The sequence below is a fragment of the Tachyglossus aculeatus genome, chromosome 4 (assembly GCF_015852505.1).
Source record: "Tachyglossus aculeatus isolate mTacAcu1 chromosome 4, mTacAcu1.pri, whole genome shotgun sequence".
Classification (NCBI taxonomy): Eukaryota; Metazoa; Chordata; class Mammalia; order Monotremata; family Tachyglossidae; genus Tachyglossus; species Tachyglossus aculeatus.
Window position 1 is genome coordinate 17796517 of NC_052069.1, and position 16409 is coordinate 17812925.

Below are 16409 nucleotides of genomic sequence, written 5' to 3' on the forward strand. Positions count from 1 at the left end.
AGAGCACAGGTCTAGGAGTCGGAAGAACCTGGGTTCTAATCCTGGCTCTTCCATTTTAATAATTAGTAATTACGATATTTGTTAAGCACTTACTATGTTCCAAGCATTGCACTAAGCACAGGGGTGGATAAACGCAAATTGGTTTGGACACAGTCCCTGTCCCACGTGGGGCTCACAGTCTCAGTCCCCGTTTTACAGATGAGGTAACTGAGGCAAGGAGAAGTGTAGTGACCTGCCCAAGGCCACATAGCAGACAGATGGCGGAGCTGGGATTAGAACCCATGACCTTCTGAATCTCAGGCCTGTGCCGTGCTGCTGCTGTGTGACCTCGATCAAGTCACTTCTGTTCTCTGTGCCTCAGTGACCTCATTTGCAAAATGGTGATTAAGACTGAGCCCCATGAGGGACATGGACTGTGTCCCACCTGATTACTTCATCTCTATCCTAGCGCTTAGTACAATGTCTGGCACATAGGCATAAAAAAAAAGCCTGGACTTGGGAGTCAGAGGACCTGGGTTCTAATTCTGTTCTCCCTACCCCTCAGTCTGTGAGCCCCATGTGGGACAGGGACTGAAGTCATTCATTCATTCAATCGTATTTATTGAGCGCTTACTGTGTGCAGAGCACTGTACTAAGCACTTAGGAAGTACAGGTCGGCCACATATAGAGACGCTTCCTACCCAACAACAGGCTCACAATCTAGAAGGGCACTGAATATAACCTGATGGTCTTGTATCTTCCCCAACAGTTAGAACAGTGCTTGACACCTAGTAAGCACTTAACAAATATAATTATTATTATTCAAATCAGCTCTTTAGCACCAGGTTCAGAGTTCCTTTCAATGATATATTAATGTACACACACACATACGCGCGCGCACACACACACACACACACACACACACACACACACACACACATATCTTCCTTAGTTAAGAAGGTACTTCTGAATGATTTCAACCTCAGGTGGAAAAGACGTCTGTCGTGCACAGTGCACACTTAAAGAAAGGGTAAGTTTTCCAGTACAGTGCCCATGGTAAAGTGTTTTCCTAAATATCACTCTTCTTTGTGCAGAAGCTGCTGCCACATCCACCACTCCTCTTCAGACAATTGGGAGACCAATTTGGAGCTGCCTATTTATGTAGAACTTTAGTTTAAGGCTGGGGGGGGGGGGGGGGGGGGGGGGGCAAGGGCAGGAAGGAGGAATTTAATACTTGAAAGTGCTCTTCTGTAAAATGGGGATTAAGACTGTGAGCCCCATGTGGGAAATGGACTGTGTCCAATCTGATTAGCTGGTATCTACCCCAGGGCTTAGTACAGTGACTGACACATGGTAAGCACTTAAATACTGTAGAAGAAAAAAAAGGTTTTGAATTAGACCAGTAGTCATTCCAAATAATTGTTCTGTTAGCAACAGGTTATTTAGAGGACAAGTGCTGTGGTTTAAAGCTGACATACAAAGATAAGAAGGGCGGTAGATACAGCCCAGGGCTGGGAGTCAGAAGCTGAGGGTTCAAGTCAATCAATCAATCAATCAATTGTATTTATTGAGTGCTTACTGTGTGCAGAGCACTGTACTAAGCACTTGGGAACTACAAGTTGGCAACATATAGAGACGGTTCCTACCCAACAGTGGGCTCACAGTCTAGAAGGGGGAGACAGAGAACAAAACATATTAACAAAATAAAATAAATAGTATAGATATGTACAAGTAAAATAAATAAATGAATAGAGTAATGAATACGTACAAACATATATACATATATACAGTCCCATCTCTCGTACTGGCCTGCTGTATGACCTTGAGCATGTCACTTAACTTCTCTGTTCTTCAGTTTCCTCATCTGAAAAATGGGGATAAAATGAACTGTTCTCCCTTCATTTGACTGTTCACTCTTTGTGGGACAGGGATTGTTTCTCACCCTTGTATCTACCCCCAGCATTTAGCTCAGATTATGTGGTTAATAAATACTGTCTGTTATTGTTATTAATAAGCTAGGAAATTGGATTTAAGAGGGAGGGATTAAGCCAAAGCAGCCTGCTCTAGTGGAAGGATCCTGGTCTGGAAGTTAGAGGACTGGAGTTCCAATTCTGGCTCTGCCAACTTGCCTGCTCTGTGACCTTGGGTTAGTCACTTAAACTTCTCTGTGCCTGTGCCTTCCCTGTGCAATTCACCCTTTCTTTTTCTTCCTGCCCCTCTCCCCCTCTCTCTTTTGTCTTGACTCCCTCCCAGGCTCACTTTCTTCCTGCTCCCCCTCCCCTTCACTGTTTCTTCCTGCTCCCTTTCACCTTGTTGGTTCAATCTCTCATCTTATCCCAACTGGATTACTCTGCGCCTCAGTTGCCTCAGCTGTAAGATGGGGATTCAGTATCAGTTCTCCCTCCCTCTTAGACTATGAGCTCCCTGTGAGACAGGGACTGTGTCTGACTGACTAGTTTTGTACTTGCCTCAGTGCTTGACATCCATAACCAAGACAGAGCGCCTTATCTTCCCTCCTAAACCCTGTCCTCTCCCTGACTTTCCCATCACTGTGGACGGCACTGCCATCTTTCCCATCTCACAAGCCCGCAACCTTGGTGTCATCCTCGACTCCTCTCTCTCTCTCTCATTCACCCCACACATCCAGTCTGTCACCAAAACCTGCCAGTCTCACCTCCACAACATCGCCAAGAACCACCCTTTCCTCTCCATCCAAACCCCCTTCTCCCTCTCTATTTCATACTTCTCCTCCTGACCCTTTCTTTTGCTTCATGCCCCACTTCACCCTTTCTTTTTCTTCTTTACCCCAACCCTCTCTCTTTCGTCTTGACCCCCTCCCAGTCTCTCTTCCTTCCTGCTCCCCCTCCCCCTTGCTGTTTCTTTCTGCCCCCTTTCACCTTGTTGGTTCAACCTCTCATCTTATCCCAACTGGATTACTGCATCAGCCTCCTTTCTGATCTCCCATCCTCCTGTCTCTCCCTGCTTCAGTCTGTACTTCACTCTGCTGACTGGATTATCTTTGTACAGAAATGCTCTGGGCATGTCACTCCCCTCCTCAAAAATCTCTAGTGGTTATCTGTCAACCTTTGCATGAAGCAAAGACTCCTCACTATTAGCTTCAAAGCTGTCCATCACCTCATCCCCCCCACCTCTCCTCCCTTCTCTCCTTCTACAGCCCAGCCTGCACACTCTGCTCCTCTGCCGCTGACCTCCTCACTGGGCCTCATTCTTGCCTGTCATTCATTCATTCATTGTCATATTTATTGAGCACTTACTGTGTGCAGGGCACTGTACTAGCACTTGGGAAGTACATGTCGGCAACATATAGAGATGATCCCTACCCAACAATGGGCTCCCAGTCTGTCCCGCTGTCGACTCCTGGCCCACATCCTGCCTCTGGCCTGGAATGCCCTCCCTCATCACATCCGCCAAACCAGCTCTCTTCCTCCTTTCAAAGCCCTACTGAGAGCTCACCTCCTCCAGGAGGCCTTCCTAGACTGAGCCCCCTTATCGTCTGCTCCTCCTCCCCTTCCCCTCCCCACAGCACTTGTGTATATTTGTACATATTACTCCATTTTGTTAAGGATGTGTACATAATGTACAATTCTATTTATTTTGATGGTATTGACACCTGTCTACTTGTTTTCTGGTCTGTCTCCCCCTTCTAGACTGTGAGCCCGTTGTTGGGTAGGGATTGTCTGTCTGTTGCCAAATTGTACTTTCCAAGCGCTTAGTACAGTGCTCTGCACACTGCATTCAATAAATACGATTGAATGAATGACTGAATAACCACTTAACACATATCACAGTTACTATAATAATAATTATTGGCTAAAGAAAAAGGATAATTTAAATTGGAACAATTTATTAGTGTAAAAGCATATGGAAAGATACTCTTTTTTGTTTTTCTTCCTCTTGAATGATGAGAGAACAAGATTAAATGGGTGTTAGATGAAGCTAAGGTCCCAGTGGGCAGGGATTTTTGTCTACCAAGTCTATTGTGCTCTCCCATGCAGTTAATACAGTTCTCTGCACAGGGCAAGCACTCAGTAAATAATATTGATTGATTGCATGAGGGGATTGGTTTAGCGGATAGAACTATCTTCTAGACTGTGAACCCACTGTTGGGTAGGGACCGTCTCTATATGTTGCCAACTTGTACTTCCCAAGCGCTTAGTACAGTGCTCTGCACACAGTAAGCGCTCAATAAATACGATTAATGATGATGACCTGCGTTCTAATCCCAGCTCCACCACTTGTTTGCTGTGTGACCTGGGACAAGTCACTTAACTTCTCTGTGCCTCAGATGCCTCAAGGTAAAATGAGGATGAAGACTGAGCCCCATGAGGGGCAGGGACTGTTAACTTGGCTTTACCCCAGCACTTATTACCGTGCTTGACATATAGTAAGCACTTAACAAGTACTATTGTTTTTATTGTGAAATCTTGTTGGGTTCCCCAATATTGGTAGTTGATAAATATCTGGCCTGGAAGTTTACCTCAGCACTTATTGCAGTGCTTGACATAGAGTAAGCACTTAACAAGTACTGTTATTTTTATTGTGAAACCTTGATGGATTCCCCAATATTGGTCGTTGATAAATATCTGACCTGGAAGTTTTCTTTATAAATCGAAGTTAACTAGCACCTTCCTTTCATGTGTTCCCGGGAATACATTTTTTTCTGGACATGTTAGAGAGAGCCCTGCCTTATTATGAGGTTCCATTTGCACTCGGGGCTAAGGGAAGAGAACTTTTAGTAAACAATGGGGCTGGGAAAGGAAACGACACACCTTCTGTGTGCCAAGTGTTGGGGTATATAGAAGATAATCAGGTCAGGCACAGTCACTGTCCCTCATTGGGCATGTGTAGTCTAAATAGGAGGGAGAACAGGAATTCCCGTGACCATTTTTACAGTTGAGGAAATGGAGGCACAAGGAAGTGAAGTGACTTTCCCAGGGTCACATAGCAAGCAAATAGCAGAGTTGGGATTAGAACCCAGTCCCTTGACTCCCAGGACCCGCTGCCTCTCTGCTGCTTTCACTTGCCCATAACTCTCCCTACATCCAATGCCTTCTTAAATTTCTACATTCTAGCAAGCCTTCCCTAATTAATTCCAACATCCTACACTCTATAAACCCATCAGCCATCTCTAGCACTTGTGAACTTATTTGTACATCCTCAGCACTTTAGTCTGTATGCTTATTCAAGTGTACATTCAATCATTTATCTTGACTGCTGTGTCAGTAAATATTTTTATGGTTGCCTCCCCTCTCAGATTGGTCATGGGGCAGGGACTGTCAGTGCAGTTAGGACCATGCTTTGCACTACATGGGTGCTAAATAAATACAGCTGCTACTCCAGGTAGAAGGATTAACTAGATGGCCTGCTAATTCTGTTGTATTGTATTCTCCCAAGTGCTTAGTAAAAGTAAACGCCCAGTAAATACCATTCATTGATTGATTGACCTCCTGAAAACTCTGTTAGTTCTCTGCTTCTGATTCAGTCATCATTTCAGACAGAACAGTGCTTTGCACATAGTAAGCGCTTAATAAATGCCATTATTATTATTATTATTATTATTATTATTATTATTGTTGTTGTTGTTTGTAAAAATGGATTCTCCCCTTGAACCTGTAAAGTTGTTCTTGGTAAGTTTATTTGGAGAATATCTTTGCATCCAAACAGATATCTAAGAAAGGATGCAGGTAGTCCATAGGAAGACCACTTCAAGTATGGATTCATTCAAATCATATTTATTGAGCGCTTACTGTGTGCAGAGCACTGTACTAAGCGCTTGAGAAAGTACAACACAACAATAAACAGTGACATTCCTTACGCACAACGAGCTTGCTGTCCAGAGGTGAGGAGACAGACATCAATACAAATAAATAAAATTACAGATGGAAGGCACCCTTAGGAATTGAGGGAAAATAGTTCCATAGTCTCAATAAAATCTTTAATCTCATTTCTGTAAATATAATCCTGGTCACAGACAATTTTAAAGCAAGCTGATTTAAGTGAAAATTGAAAGGTGAAAAGAGAAAGTTGATTCATTGGAAGGATTCAGAAATGTAACATTCTGAAATTGGATTAAGAATTCATGGCATTATGGGCTGACAAGTTTTATTCAGTACCAACAAAAGTCTGTCTGTTTTCTGTTCAAGTTCCATGGTGAACATATTTTTATCTTTCAATATATGACTGAAGAATTGAGTAGAAAAAAATCACGTCTTCCTACTGGAAAGAAAGCTGTCTTTATTGTCCAGAAGAGAAGAATAAATATTTTCCTTGGTATTAAGATATAGGCATGTGACCGTGATGGCTAACCAATAGAGTGGGTGAAAAAAACTGAAAATCCTCAACAGTATTTCCCTCGCTGCAATCTGAATGTCAGGGAGGGCAGTTCTGTACCATGTTACCAGATCTTCTGGAAAACAGTGGCCACTGTTCGCAGACCTTGGCTCTGTTTCCAATTCTGCCTCTTAAATTATTTTTTTCCTGGAGTCCGAATTTTAAGATGCCTCGTCGGTCTTCCTGTCACTTTAATTTTTAGCAGGCCGTTTATGCCAGGTGGTATTGAACTGTTTCGTGGGTACTGAAAGAGTTTTTGTTCGGCCTATTTGTGGTTATCTCAATTCAGCAGGCCGTCCCAGAAATTTCTTGGGTACCCTAGGCTTCATTCAATATGCCCAATGCGACAAAGTTAGAGAGCAGCAAGCATCATTACAGTACACGGAGCTGGATTCTGTTTCAGGACATCATTTTAGGAATTTGTCACAGCGTTTTAGTTTTAAATATGGTGTTTGATGCAATTACTCAGAAGCCACTTGTGAAATCTATAGGGGATCTTTTTGCCTCAGTCCTGAGCCTTCAGGACAGAAGAACCTATACTGAGGAATTGAGTTTAACCATGTTGCTTTTGGGTCATGAAGTACAATGAGCAAATAGGCAGGTAGGTCTGCCTCATATTGTGAAGTGCATGTTGTGAGGGGAAGGGGCGGGGGTGGTTTGGTGTCAATTAATCAATGATATTTTTTCAGCACTTAATAGGTGCAGGGCACTGAACTAATAGTTTGGGAAAGTCAGTGATTAGTACAGTGCCTGGCACACAGTAAGCACTTCTTAAATACCAGAATTATTATTACAGTGAAACAGAGTTGGTAGACAATCCCTGCCTACAGGGAGTTTTCAATTGTCATGGAGAGACATATTAAAATAGATTAGAGACAGGGGAATTAGTAGAGTGTAAGAATATTGATGTAAGTATTGTGGGTTGTACAGTGAGTTTATTGTGGGTTGTACAGTGAGTTTCAAAGTGCTTAAGGAGTACACAGCCAGGGGCAGAGTAGAACATAAGCTCATTGTGGGCAAGGAATACATCTGTTATTTTGTTATATCCTGCTCTTCCAAGTGCTTAGTACAGTGCTCTGCACTCAGTAAATACGAATGACTGACTGACACAAAGGGGTAGGGTGGATAGGAGAGGTAAAGTACTTAGTCTTTGAAGGCCGCTTGGAGGAAATTCAATTATGGGAGAGTTTTGAAGGTGGCAGACTGTCGGGTAAGGTCTTTAGTCAATCAAACAATAATTATTGAGAGCCTACTATGTGCAGAGTACTATTTACTAAGAATTTGGAAGTTTAAAGAGATTAAGTAGACACGATCATCACTTACAGTCTAGCAGCAAAGGCAGACATGTGTTCACCAACATTAGCCAGTCTCAGTCAGAACCAGGACTATAAATTGCTTATTAATGTCTTTCTCCCTGTCTGTACTGAAAGCTCACTGTGGGCAGGGAACATATCTGCCAACTCTCTATTGTATTCACTTAAGCACTTAGTACAGACTCTGCACATAGTAATCTCTCAGTAAATACCATTGGTGATGAGGTTTTGAATTCCCAGGGCAGGGTTGGTTCCACTCTACCAACAGTAAGGCTGATCATTTTAGTGCCCACTGGTGCCAGCGATATAGCTTTTTAGTAAACAGAGTTAAATTAATTACTGACATTTGCCCTTGTTAGGTCCTCTACAGAGAACATAAATCTGAAATCATTTTCTGAACAGTATTAACAGAAGTAGATGATCTTAAAATAACTCTCTGGACACCCTACCAAAAACCAGTACTTGAAAAGTCAGAATCTACCCAAACCAGTGGTAATACCCTTCTCAGACCCAAAAAACTCTAACAGGAGCCAGGGATGCTTTATGAGAGCTTAAAAACAACCTGGGCGATTTAATATATGATGCTTATTATAGGGTCAGGTGATCATTCCAAGCATCCTGTTGGCAGGGAAGGTATATTTTGCTTTTGTTGAACTCTCCCATTTGCTTAGCAGGGTGTTCTGTAGTCAGTAAATATCACCGATTGAGTGGTGGTTACAAAAAACTGACCAGCTGCTGTTATCTTTAAAAGAATGTTAAGGGCTATTGTAGTCATCACCCTTGTAGCAATATTTTGTCATTATATTAACTTGAGAATTGCATTGACTTTATTTGAAGAAAAGAAACACAGTTTTAACCTGGCAGTAGGGAGCTAGTAATTGATATCAATCAATGGTATATTTATTGAGTGCTTACTGTGTACAGAGCACTGTACTAAGCCCTTGGGGGAAAAAACCCAACAACCCTATATATAGACTTTTTTTATTAAGACTTCCTTCTTCCTCCACCCTCAGTCCTCAAAATAATCCCAAAAAACTAAACCCCCTTCATTATTTTGATTTATCTACAAAGCGTAGTTTCTGTGGTTCTGAGAAAAAAAAAAAATCTTGAATCCTTTGGAAGAAGTGTAGAGAGCAAATTGATGATAGATTTTTTTTAACCCTGTTTGATATATATGAAAACTAAGTAGAACGTATATGAGTAGTGTGTGTCTATATGAAAACATGGTTAGAACAGAGAAGGTGTGGAAAAATCTTGTTTTGGGTGATGTAGAAGGGCCAGGCCACAGCAGCTGGGTAGGCACTGAAGCCAAGTTAAGCAAAGAAGGCGTTTTCTGTGGTTTCAAGTTTGTTTATAGTTTTTTTAGTGACTTGAAACAAAATTAAAAATAGTGGGATTGAGAGTCAGGAGCTGGGTTCTCTTTCATATACTTTAATAGTTTATGAGTCTAAGGTCAAAAACAATATGAACAGGGAAGCCCTTATTTTTCTGGAACTTCTCTTCCCAGTTTCTATTCTTTTATATTTTGAGGCTAGTTCATTCATTCATTCAATCATATTTATTGAGGGCTTACTGTGTGCAGAACACTGTACTAAGTGCTTGGGAAGTTCAAGTCGGCAACATATAGAGACGGTCCCTACCCAACAACGGGCTCACAGTCTAGAAGGGGGAGACAGACAACAAAACATGTAGACAGATGTCAAAGTCGTCAGAACAAGTAGAATTAAAGCTAAATGCACATCAACAAAATAAATAGAATAGTAAATATGTACAAGTAAAGGAAATAGAGTGATAAATCTGTACAAATATGTACAAGTGTTGTGGGGAGGGGAAGGAGGCAGGGTGGCGGGGCTGATGAGGAGGAAGAGAGGAAAAAGGAAGCTCAGTCTGGGAAGGCCTCCTGGAGGAGGTGAGCTCTCAGTAGGGCTTTGAAGGGAGGAAGAGAGCTAGTTTGGATGTGTGGAGGGAGGGCGTTCCAGGCTAGGGGAAGGACGTGGGCCGGGGGTCGATGGCAGGGCAGGCGAGAATGAGGCAGAGTGAGGAGGTTAGCGGCAGAAGAGCGGAGGGGTGGGCTGGGCTGGAGAAGGAGAGAAGGGAGGTGAGGTAGGAGGGGGTGAGGTGATGGACAGCCTTGAAGCCGAGAGTGAGGAGTTTTTGCTTGATTCGTAGGTTGACAGGCAGCCACTGGAGATTTTTGAGGAGGGAAGTGACATGCCCAGAGCGTTTCTATACAGAGATAATCTCAGCAGCATTTATTTTATTTTGTTAATATGTCTTGTTGTCTGTCTCCCCCTTCTAGACTGTGAGCCCGCTGTTGGGTAGGGACCGCCTCTATATGTTGCCAACTTGTACTTCCCAAGTGCTTAGTACAGTGCTCTGCACACAGTAAGCGCTCAGTAAATACGATTGAATGAATGAATGAGAGACAGGAGGATGGGAGATCAGAGAGGAGACTGATGCAGAGAGATTGTACCAGCAAAGTAGCAGTTTGGATAGAGAGGAAAGGGTGGATTTTGGCGATGCTGTGGAGGCGAGACCTGCAGGTTTTGGTGACAGATTGGACGTGTGGGGTGAATGAGAGAGTGGAGTCGAGGATGACACCAAGGTTGTGGGCTTGTGAGAGGGGAAGGATGGTAGTGCCGTCTACATTGATGGGAAAGTCAGGGAGAGGACAAGGTTTGGGAGGGAAGACAAGGAGTTCAGTCTTGGACATGTTGAGTTTTAGATGGCGGGCAGCCAGCCAGATGGAGATGTCCCGAAGGCAGGAGGAGATACGAGCCTGGAGGGAGGGAGAGAGAGCAGGGATGGAGATGTAGGTTTGGGTGTCATCAGCGTAGAGATAGTTGAAGCTGTGGAAGCGAATGAGTTCACCAAGGGAGTGAGTATAGATAGAGAACAGAAGGGGACCAAGAACTGACCCTTGAGGAACCCCTACAGTTAAGGGGATGGAAGGGGGAGGAGGAGCCCGCAAAGGAGACTGAGAATGAATGGCCGGAGAGATAAGAGGAGAATCAGGACAGGATGGAGTTTGTGAAGCCAAGGTTGGATAGTTTGTTGAGAAGAAGGGGATCATCCACAGTGTCAAAGGCAGCTGAGAGGTCGAGGAGGATTATGATGGAGTAGGAGCCACTGGATTTGGCAAGAAGGAGGTCATTGGTGACCTCTGAGAGGGCAGTTTTGGTGGAGTGTAGGGGATGGAAGCCAGATTGGAGGGGGTCTAGGAGAGAGTTGGCGTTGAGGAATTCGAGGCAGCGAGTGTAGATGACTCGTCCTAGGAGTTTGGGAAAGAAGGGTAGGAGGGAGATAGGGCGATAACTAGAAGGGGCAATGGGGTCAAGAGTGGGTTTTTTTAGGATGGGGGAGAAGTGGGCATGTTTGAAGGCCGAGGGGAAGGAACCAGTGGAAAGTGAGCGGTTGAAGATGGAAGTTGAGGGGAGGAGGGAAAGGGTGAGAGTTTTCATAAGATGAGAGGAAATGGGGTCTGAAGTACAGGTGGATGGAGTAACACTTGAGGAGGGAGATCTCATCTGAAGATACTGCTGGGAGGGATGGGAGAGTAGTGGGAGGATTGAGAGCTGGGAGGATGGAGAAGGGGGAGGGGTGACTTTGGGGAGCTCAGACCTGATGGTGTTAATTTTACTAATGAAGTAGGCCAGATCGTTGGGGGTGAGGGATGGAGGAGGGAGAGGAACAGGGGGCCTGAGGAGGGAGTTAAATGTATGGAACAGCTGACTATTGGGGTAAGAAGAATGGAATTGTTTTTCAGTACACTGTTGCTTTACTCTCATGAAATAGCTAAGTCTTTTTCTGTTTAATTCAGTGACTGGCTGGCACACATGTCTGACTCAACATAAGTAGTCAATGCCTTATATTATAACATTTATTTAAATAATGAGTGTTTTGGTCATTGATCTTTAGGTATGTGGTGAGTCCCTAGAAGCCAATTAACATATCACTAGAATAGTTTTTTGATCATAGAAGTTGGTTTAGGCTTTCGTTACTTTAAATTTGAAATTGTGTGGCCTACTAGTTTTCCCTCCTTCCTCCCCTCCCTCCCTCCCCTTCTGCCTTTCTCTCTTTCTCTCTTTTTTTCTTCCGTGCTGTGGGACTTTGGATAATTAGTCAAATGATTAATGGTATTTATTGAGCACCTACTGTGTGTAGAGCACTGAAATAAATTATGCGAGAATAATAATAATAATTATGATATTTGTTAAGCACTTACTATATGCCAAGCACTGTTCTAAGTACGGGCATATATGCAAGGTAATCAGGTTGTCCCACGTGGGGCTCACAGTCTTAATCCCCATTTTACAGATGAGGTAACTGAGTCATAGAGAAGTTAAGAGGGTTGCCCAAGGTCACACAGCAAATAAGTGGCGGAGCCCGGATTAGATCCCACGTCCTCTGACTCCCAAGCCTGTGCTCAGTAGAGTGCCAAGAGTTGGCAGAGCAGCAGGATATGTGTATACATGCTGTAAGCCTGGGGGTGACGTATCAAAGTGCCTAAGGCATTCAGATCCAAGTGTGCAGTTGATGCAGGAGGGAGGGTTAATAGGGTGGGGGACCGAGGGGTTAATCAGGAAAAACAACCTGGAGAAGATATGATTTTAATAGGGTTTTGAAGATGAGCAGAGTGGTAGTCTGTCTGAAGAGAGCAGGGGTTCCATGCCAGAGGGCCAGGGGTTGGTGGCCAGATAGATAGGATTGACGTCCAGGGAACAGACTGACATTCCAGGAGTGAAGTGATGTGTATGGGTTGGGTTGTAATAGGAAATCAGCAAGATAAGAGAGAAGTGGGAGAGCTAGTAAGGAGTGTCTATTTGATGTGGAAGCGCTTAGACAACCATCGAAGGTTTCTGCAGAGTGGGGAGATGTGGACCGAACATTTTGCCTTTAGAAAAATAATCCCATCAGCACAGTGAAGTTTGGGCTGGAGGCAGGGAGGCTGATGCAGTAATTGAGATGGGATGTGGTAAGTGCTTGGGAGAAGCAGCATGGTGTAGTGGTCCTCCCCCGGGCCTGGAATGCCCTCCCTCTGCCCATCCGCCAAGCTAGCTCTCTTCCTCCCTTCAAGGCCCTACTGAGAGCTCACCTCCTCCAGGAGGCCTTCCCAGACTGAGCCCCTCCCTTCCTCTCCCCCTCGTCCCCCTCTCCATCCCCCCCATTTTACCTCCTTCCCTTCCCCACAGCACCTGTATATATGTATATATGTTTGTACATATTTATTACTCTATTTTACTTGTACATATCTATTCTATTTATTTTATTTTGTTAGTATGTTTAGTTTTGTTCTCTGTCTCCCCCTTTTAGACTGTGAGCCCACTGTTGGGCAGGGACTGTCTCTATATGTTGCCAATTTGTACTTCCCAAGCGCTTAGTACAGTGCTCTGCACACAGTAAGCCCTCAATAAATACGATTGATGATGATGATAGAGCACTGCCGTGGGAGTCAGAAAGTCATGTGTTCTAATCCTGGCTCCACCACTGGTCTGCTGTGTGATGTTGGGCAAGTCATTTCACTTCTGGGCCTCAGTTCCCTCATCTCTAAAATGGGGATTAACATTCTGAGCCCCACCTGGGACAGGGACTGTCCAACCCTATTTGCTTGTATCCACCCCAGCCCTTAATACAGTGCGTAGCACATAGCATTTAACAAATACCAAAATTGTTACCATTATTACAAGTGTGGTGGCAGTTTGGACAGTGAGGAAAGAATGAATCATCTAGATGTGAAGGTAGAAGTAGAACAGACAGGATTTGATGATTTATTGAATGTACGTGTTGAATGAAAGAGGTAAGTAGAGAATAAGGACGTTAACTTCTGTGCCTCACATTCCTCATCTATAAAATAAGGCTTAAATGCCTGTTCTCCCTTCTCTTTAGACTGTGAGCTCTTTCCGGATATCTGTAACTTTTTTTTTCCCCTTGATCTTGTTTCATCTAGGAATTGTACATTTATCTCATTTCATCTAGGAATTGTAAGAAGTAGGTAGTATTGTCTGTATGTTTCATCCTTGGACTCTAGTGCTCAGAATCCTGAAAAAAGGAACAGAAGCAGGTGTTGTAGTTGCGCATTTCCATTTTTGAAAGGAAGCACAGCTTGATGTTTATTCTTGTGTTGGTTACAGATGAAAGGCTGACTGATTTTTGAATACCAGCTGGGCCAAAGTTGTATTCAGATATCCCAATTTGTAGACCTATCCTAGGTTTAATTCATGTGTGCTACCGTGCATTAAATCTGTAGTCTTGCCAATATATTAACATTTATTCCATTAAAATATTTGGTAATGCATAACATTAAAGCATAGAAGACGCATTCAGTTATTGTCCTCCTATCTGATATCTAGTTTAATTTGTGGGGAGAGAAGTAATGAACCCATTAAATGTACTCTTCAGATTTCTTCAAAATAAGTTGGCCAACTTATTTGAAAAACTATGAAAAACTATCTGAAAAGCTATGAAAAACAGGCATAGTACTCATTTAATGAACATTGCATATTTTGTCAACATATTGATTCCTTCTACTCACCTGAACACTAGGTTAGTTTTTAGTGGTTTTTGTGGCAAATGTGTAAATTTACTCCTCCTTGGGCAGCACGTTTCAATATTTCTTTAGGACAGAAATATCTGTGCCATCTGATTATGCTATATTTCCATTTCATATCTGTGTGTTAGGAATCATAACTTGTCTGACACATTTTTGTCTAAGAAATTACACAGGAATCAAATTTGCTCAACTTTTTAAAGCAAATTTAAAGTTCCTCTTTTTAGCTTACAGGAATTATGATTCTTCTGTGGTCTTTTTCAACATGTGTAAAGTATGCTCTTAAAACCTATGTAGGAAAAATATTTTTACATCATTCTACCAAAGTTTTCAGTTTTTTCAAAAAAACTTGTTCTTTCAGAGGGCTTACTGTGCCCTTCCTGTGCCTCCCTCTTCACCGTAAAACCTAGTATCAGTTTCAAATTTAAATTAAAAACAAAGTTGGACCAATTGTTCCAACCCAAATTGTTTTTACAGAATTTTGATAAACTTAAATCTAGCCATAGTAATACTAGCATTTATTGAACTCTTATTTGGTGCAGGAAATAGAAAACAAAGAAGCGGCACACTTCCCACCTACAAAGAGCTTATACTTGAAATATTTAAAACTGTAGTCAAGATAAAGTGCTGAGGCTGAATACTAATGAATTCTTAGGAGCTAGAGAAAATGAATGCTAAAGGTGCTAAAGGGTTGATATGATTTAGAGCTCTGGGAATAAATCTGGAAAGTCATGCAGGAATGGTGGCATTTTAGGAGAGCTTTGAATGTGGGAAGGCCTGTAGGGAGAGAGAGCGAGGGAGATGGAAGGAAGAAAGTAAAAACTGAAGGACAGAAGGTTGGTTTATGAGGAACAAAGGAAGCAAGTTGGGGATTAGGAGGTGAATAGTAAAAATGAAAATAAAGCTTTTGCTTAAAATGCTTGGAACTAAGAAAATCATGAGGAAAATTAAAAAATAAACAAAAGGCAAAATGTTAAGATGTTTAGCTTCATTTCTAAATATACTCCTGAGATAAATGCGCCCAATTCTCCCAGGTACTAAAGTTCTCCAAAGAAGCTGCATGGATTTTTATTTAGCCTATAGAGCTGTTTAGGGCAATGAACAAATTTTTACAATAATGAACCAGTAATTTACCAGATGTCACCCTCAGGCACCTGAAAGAGAATTGGGCTTGCTATTTTTTTTATTTTCATGTTACTTGAAGATTTCTACCGAGCAAGTTAATGTTTCCCGGTTTTCTTTGGGTTTTTTTTTTTGTTAAGTATATGTTATTTCATCCTGTTTTCCTGACGTCCACAATTACACTTCAACGTTTGTCGTTACTTTCTAGGTCGTTCGTCACTCTTTCCAATAGATGATGGCTTGCTGGATGATGGCCACACCGATCAAGTCGGTGTCTTGAATTCACCCACGTGCTACTCGGCTCATCAGAATGGAGAGCGGATAGAACGTTTCTCTAGAAAAGTTTTTGTTGGTGGACTTCCTCCAGACATTGATGAAGGTGAGGTTCTTTTAATGAAAAATTAATAAACACTGGAGCAAGTTAACTGGGAGCCCTCCATTCTTGGAGAACGTCAAAAATCGGATGATCTGCCTTTGGTTTAGGCAGGTCACATTCCTGGAAATGGTAACTGGACCTCTTGAGGTCTGTTCCAGTTCTTTGATTCTAAGGGACTAAGCTAGTGCTGGGAGTTTCTGAATTTAAGCTAAATCTGTGCATAAAGTTGTTTAAACTGTATTTATTAATTTGGAGCTCACTGACGATTAATGACAATGCAAAGGTGATTATTGTCATTATTTTAGACAAGTCTCAAAAATAAGGGATTTATTAAAAATAGTCAAGATCTTTGGTTTTATTTGCCTGCAAGCAAGGGATAATTTTTAATAGATAATTTATTCTTCCAGTGAATACATTTACCCAACAGCTAATTTGGTAATGCCTTTTTGCTGAATGTGGGACATCTGGTCATGCTTTCAGTTGTTCTTTCAGTTTAAAAATACTTCTGTAGAATAATTTTGGGATACTTCGAATATAAAACTTACACCTTTAAAAATAAGCATTTTGGCTTTTCAGCAGCTTTACAAACAGATTTGATTGCTATCCTAAAATGTCTGTCTCTTTAGTAAACCAGTTAAAATAAGCAAGATAAAGCTGTAAATTTTGTATAAAAATACCAGCTCTTCTACGTGGTTGTCAATATATTTAACATCATTGTGCA

General features: G+C 42.3%; 1 protein-coding gene across 1 annotated transcript in view; it reads left to right on the forward strand.

The window, feature by feature from the left end:
* Positions 1–16409, forward strand: part of CPEB2 (cytoplasmic polyadenylation element binding protein 2) — an 87865-nt gene that overhangs the window by 45722 nt on the left and 25734 nt on the right. The window contains exon 11 of the mRNA XM_038745605.1: positions 15521–15691. Coding sequence (XP_038601533.1) covers positions 15521–15691 — 171 coding nt within the window. The remainder of the gene's footprint in view (positions 1–15520; positions 15692–16409) is intronic.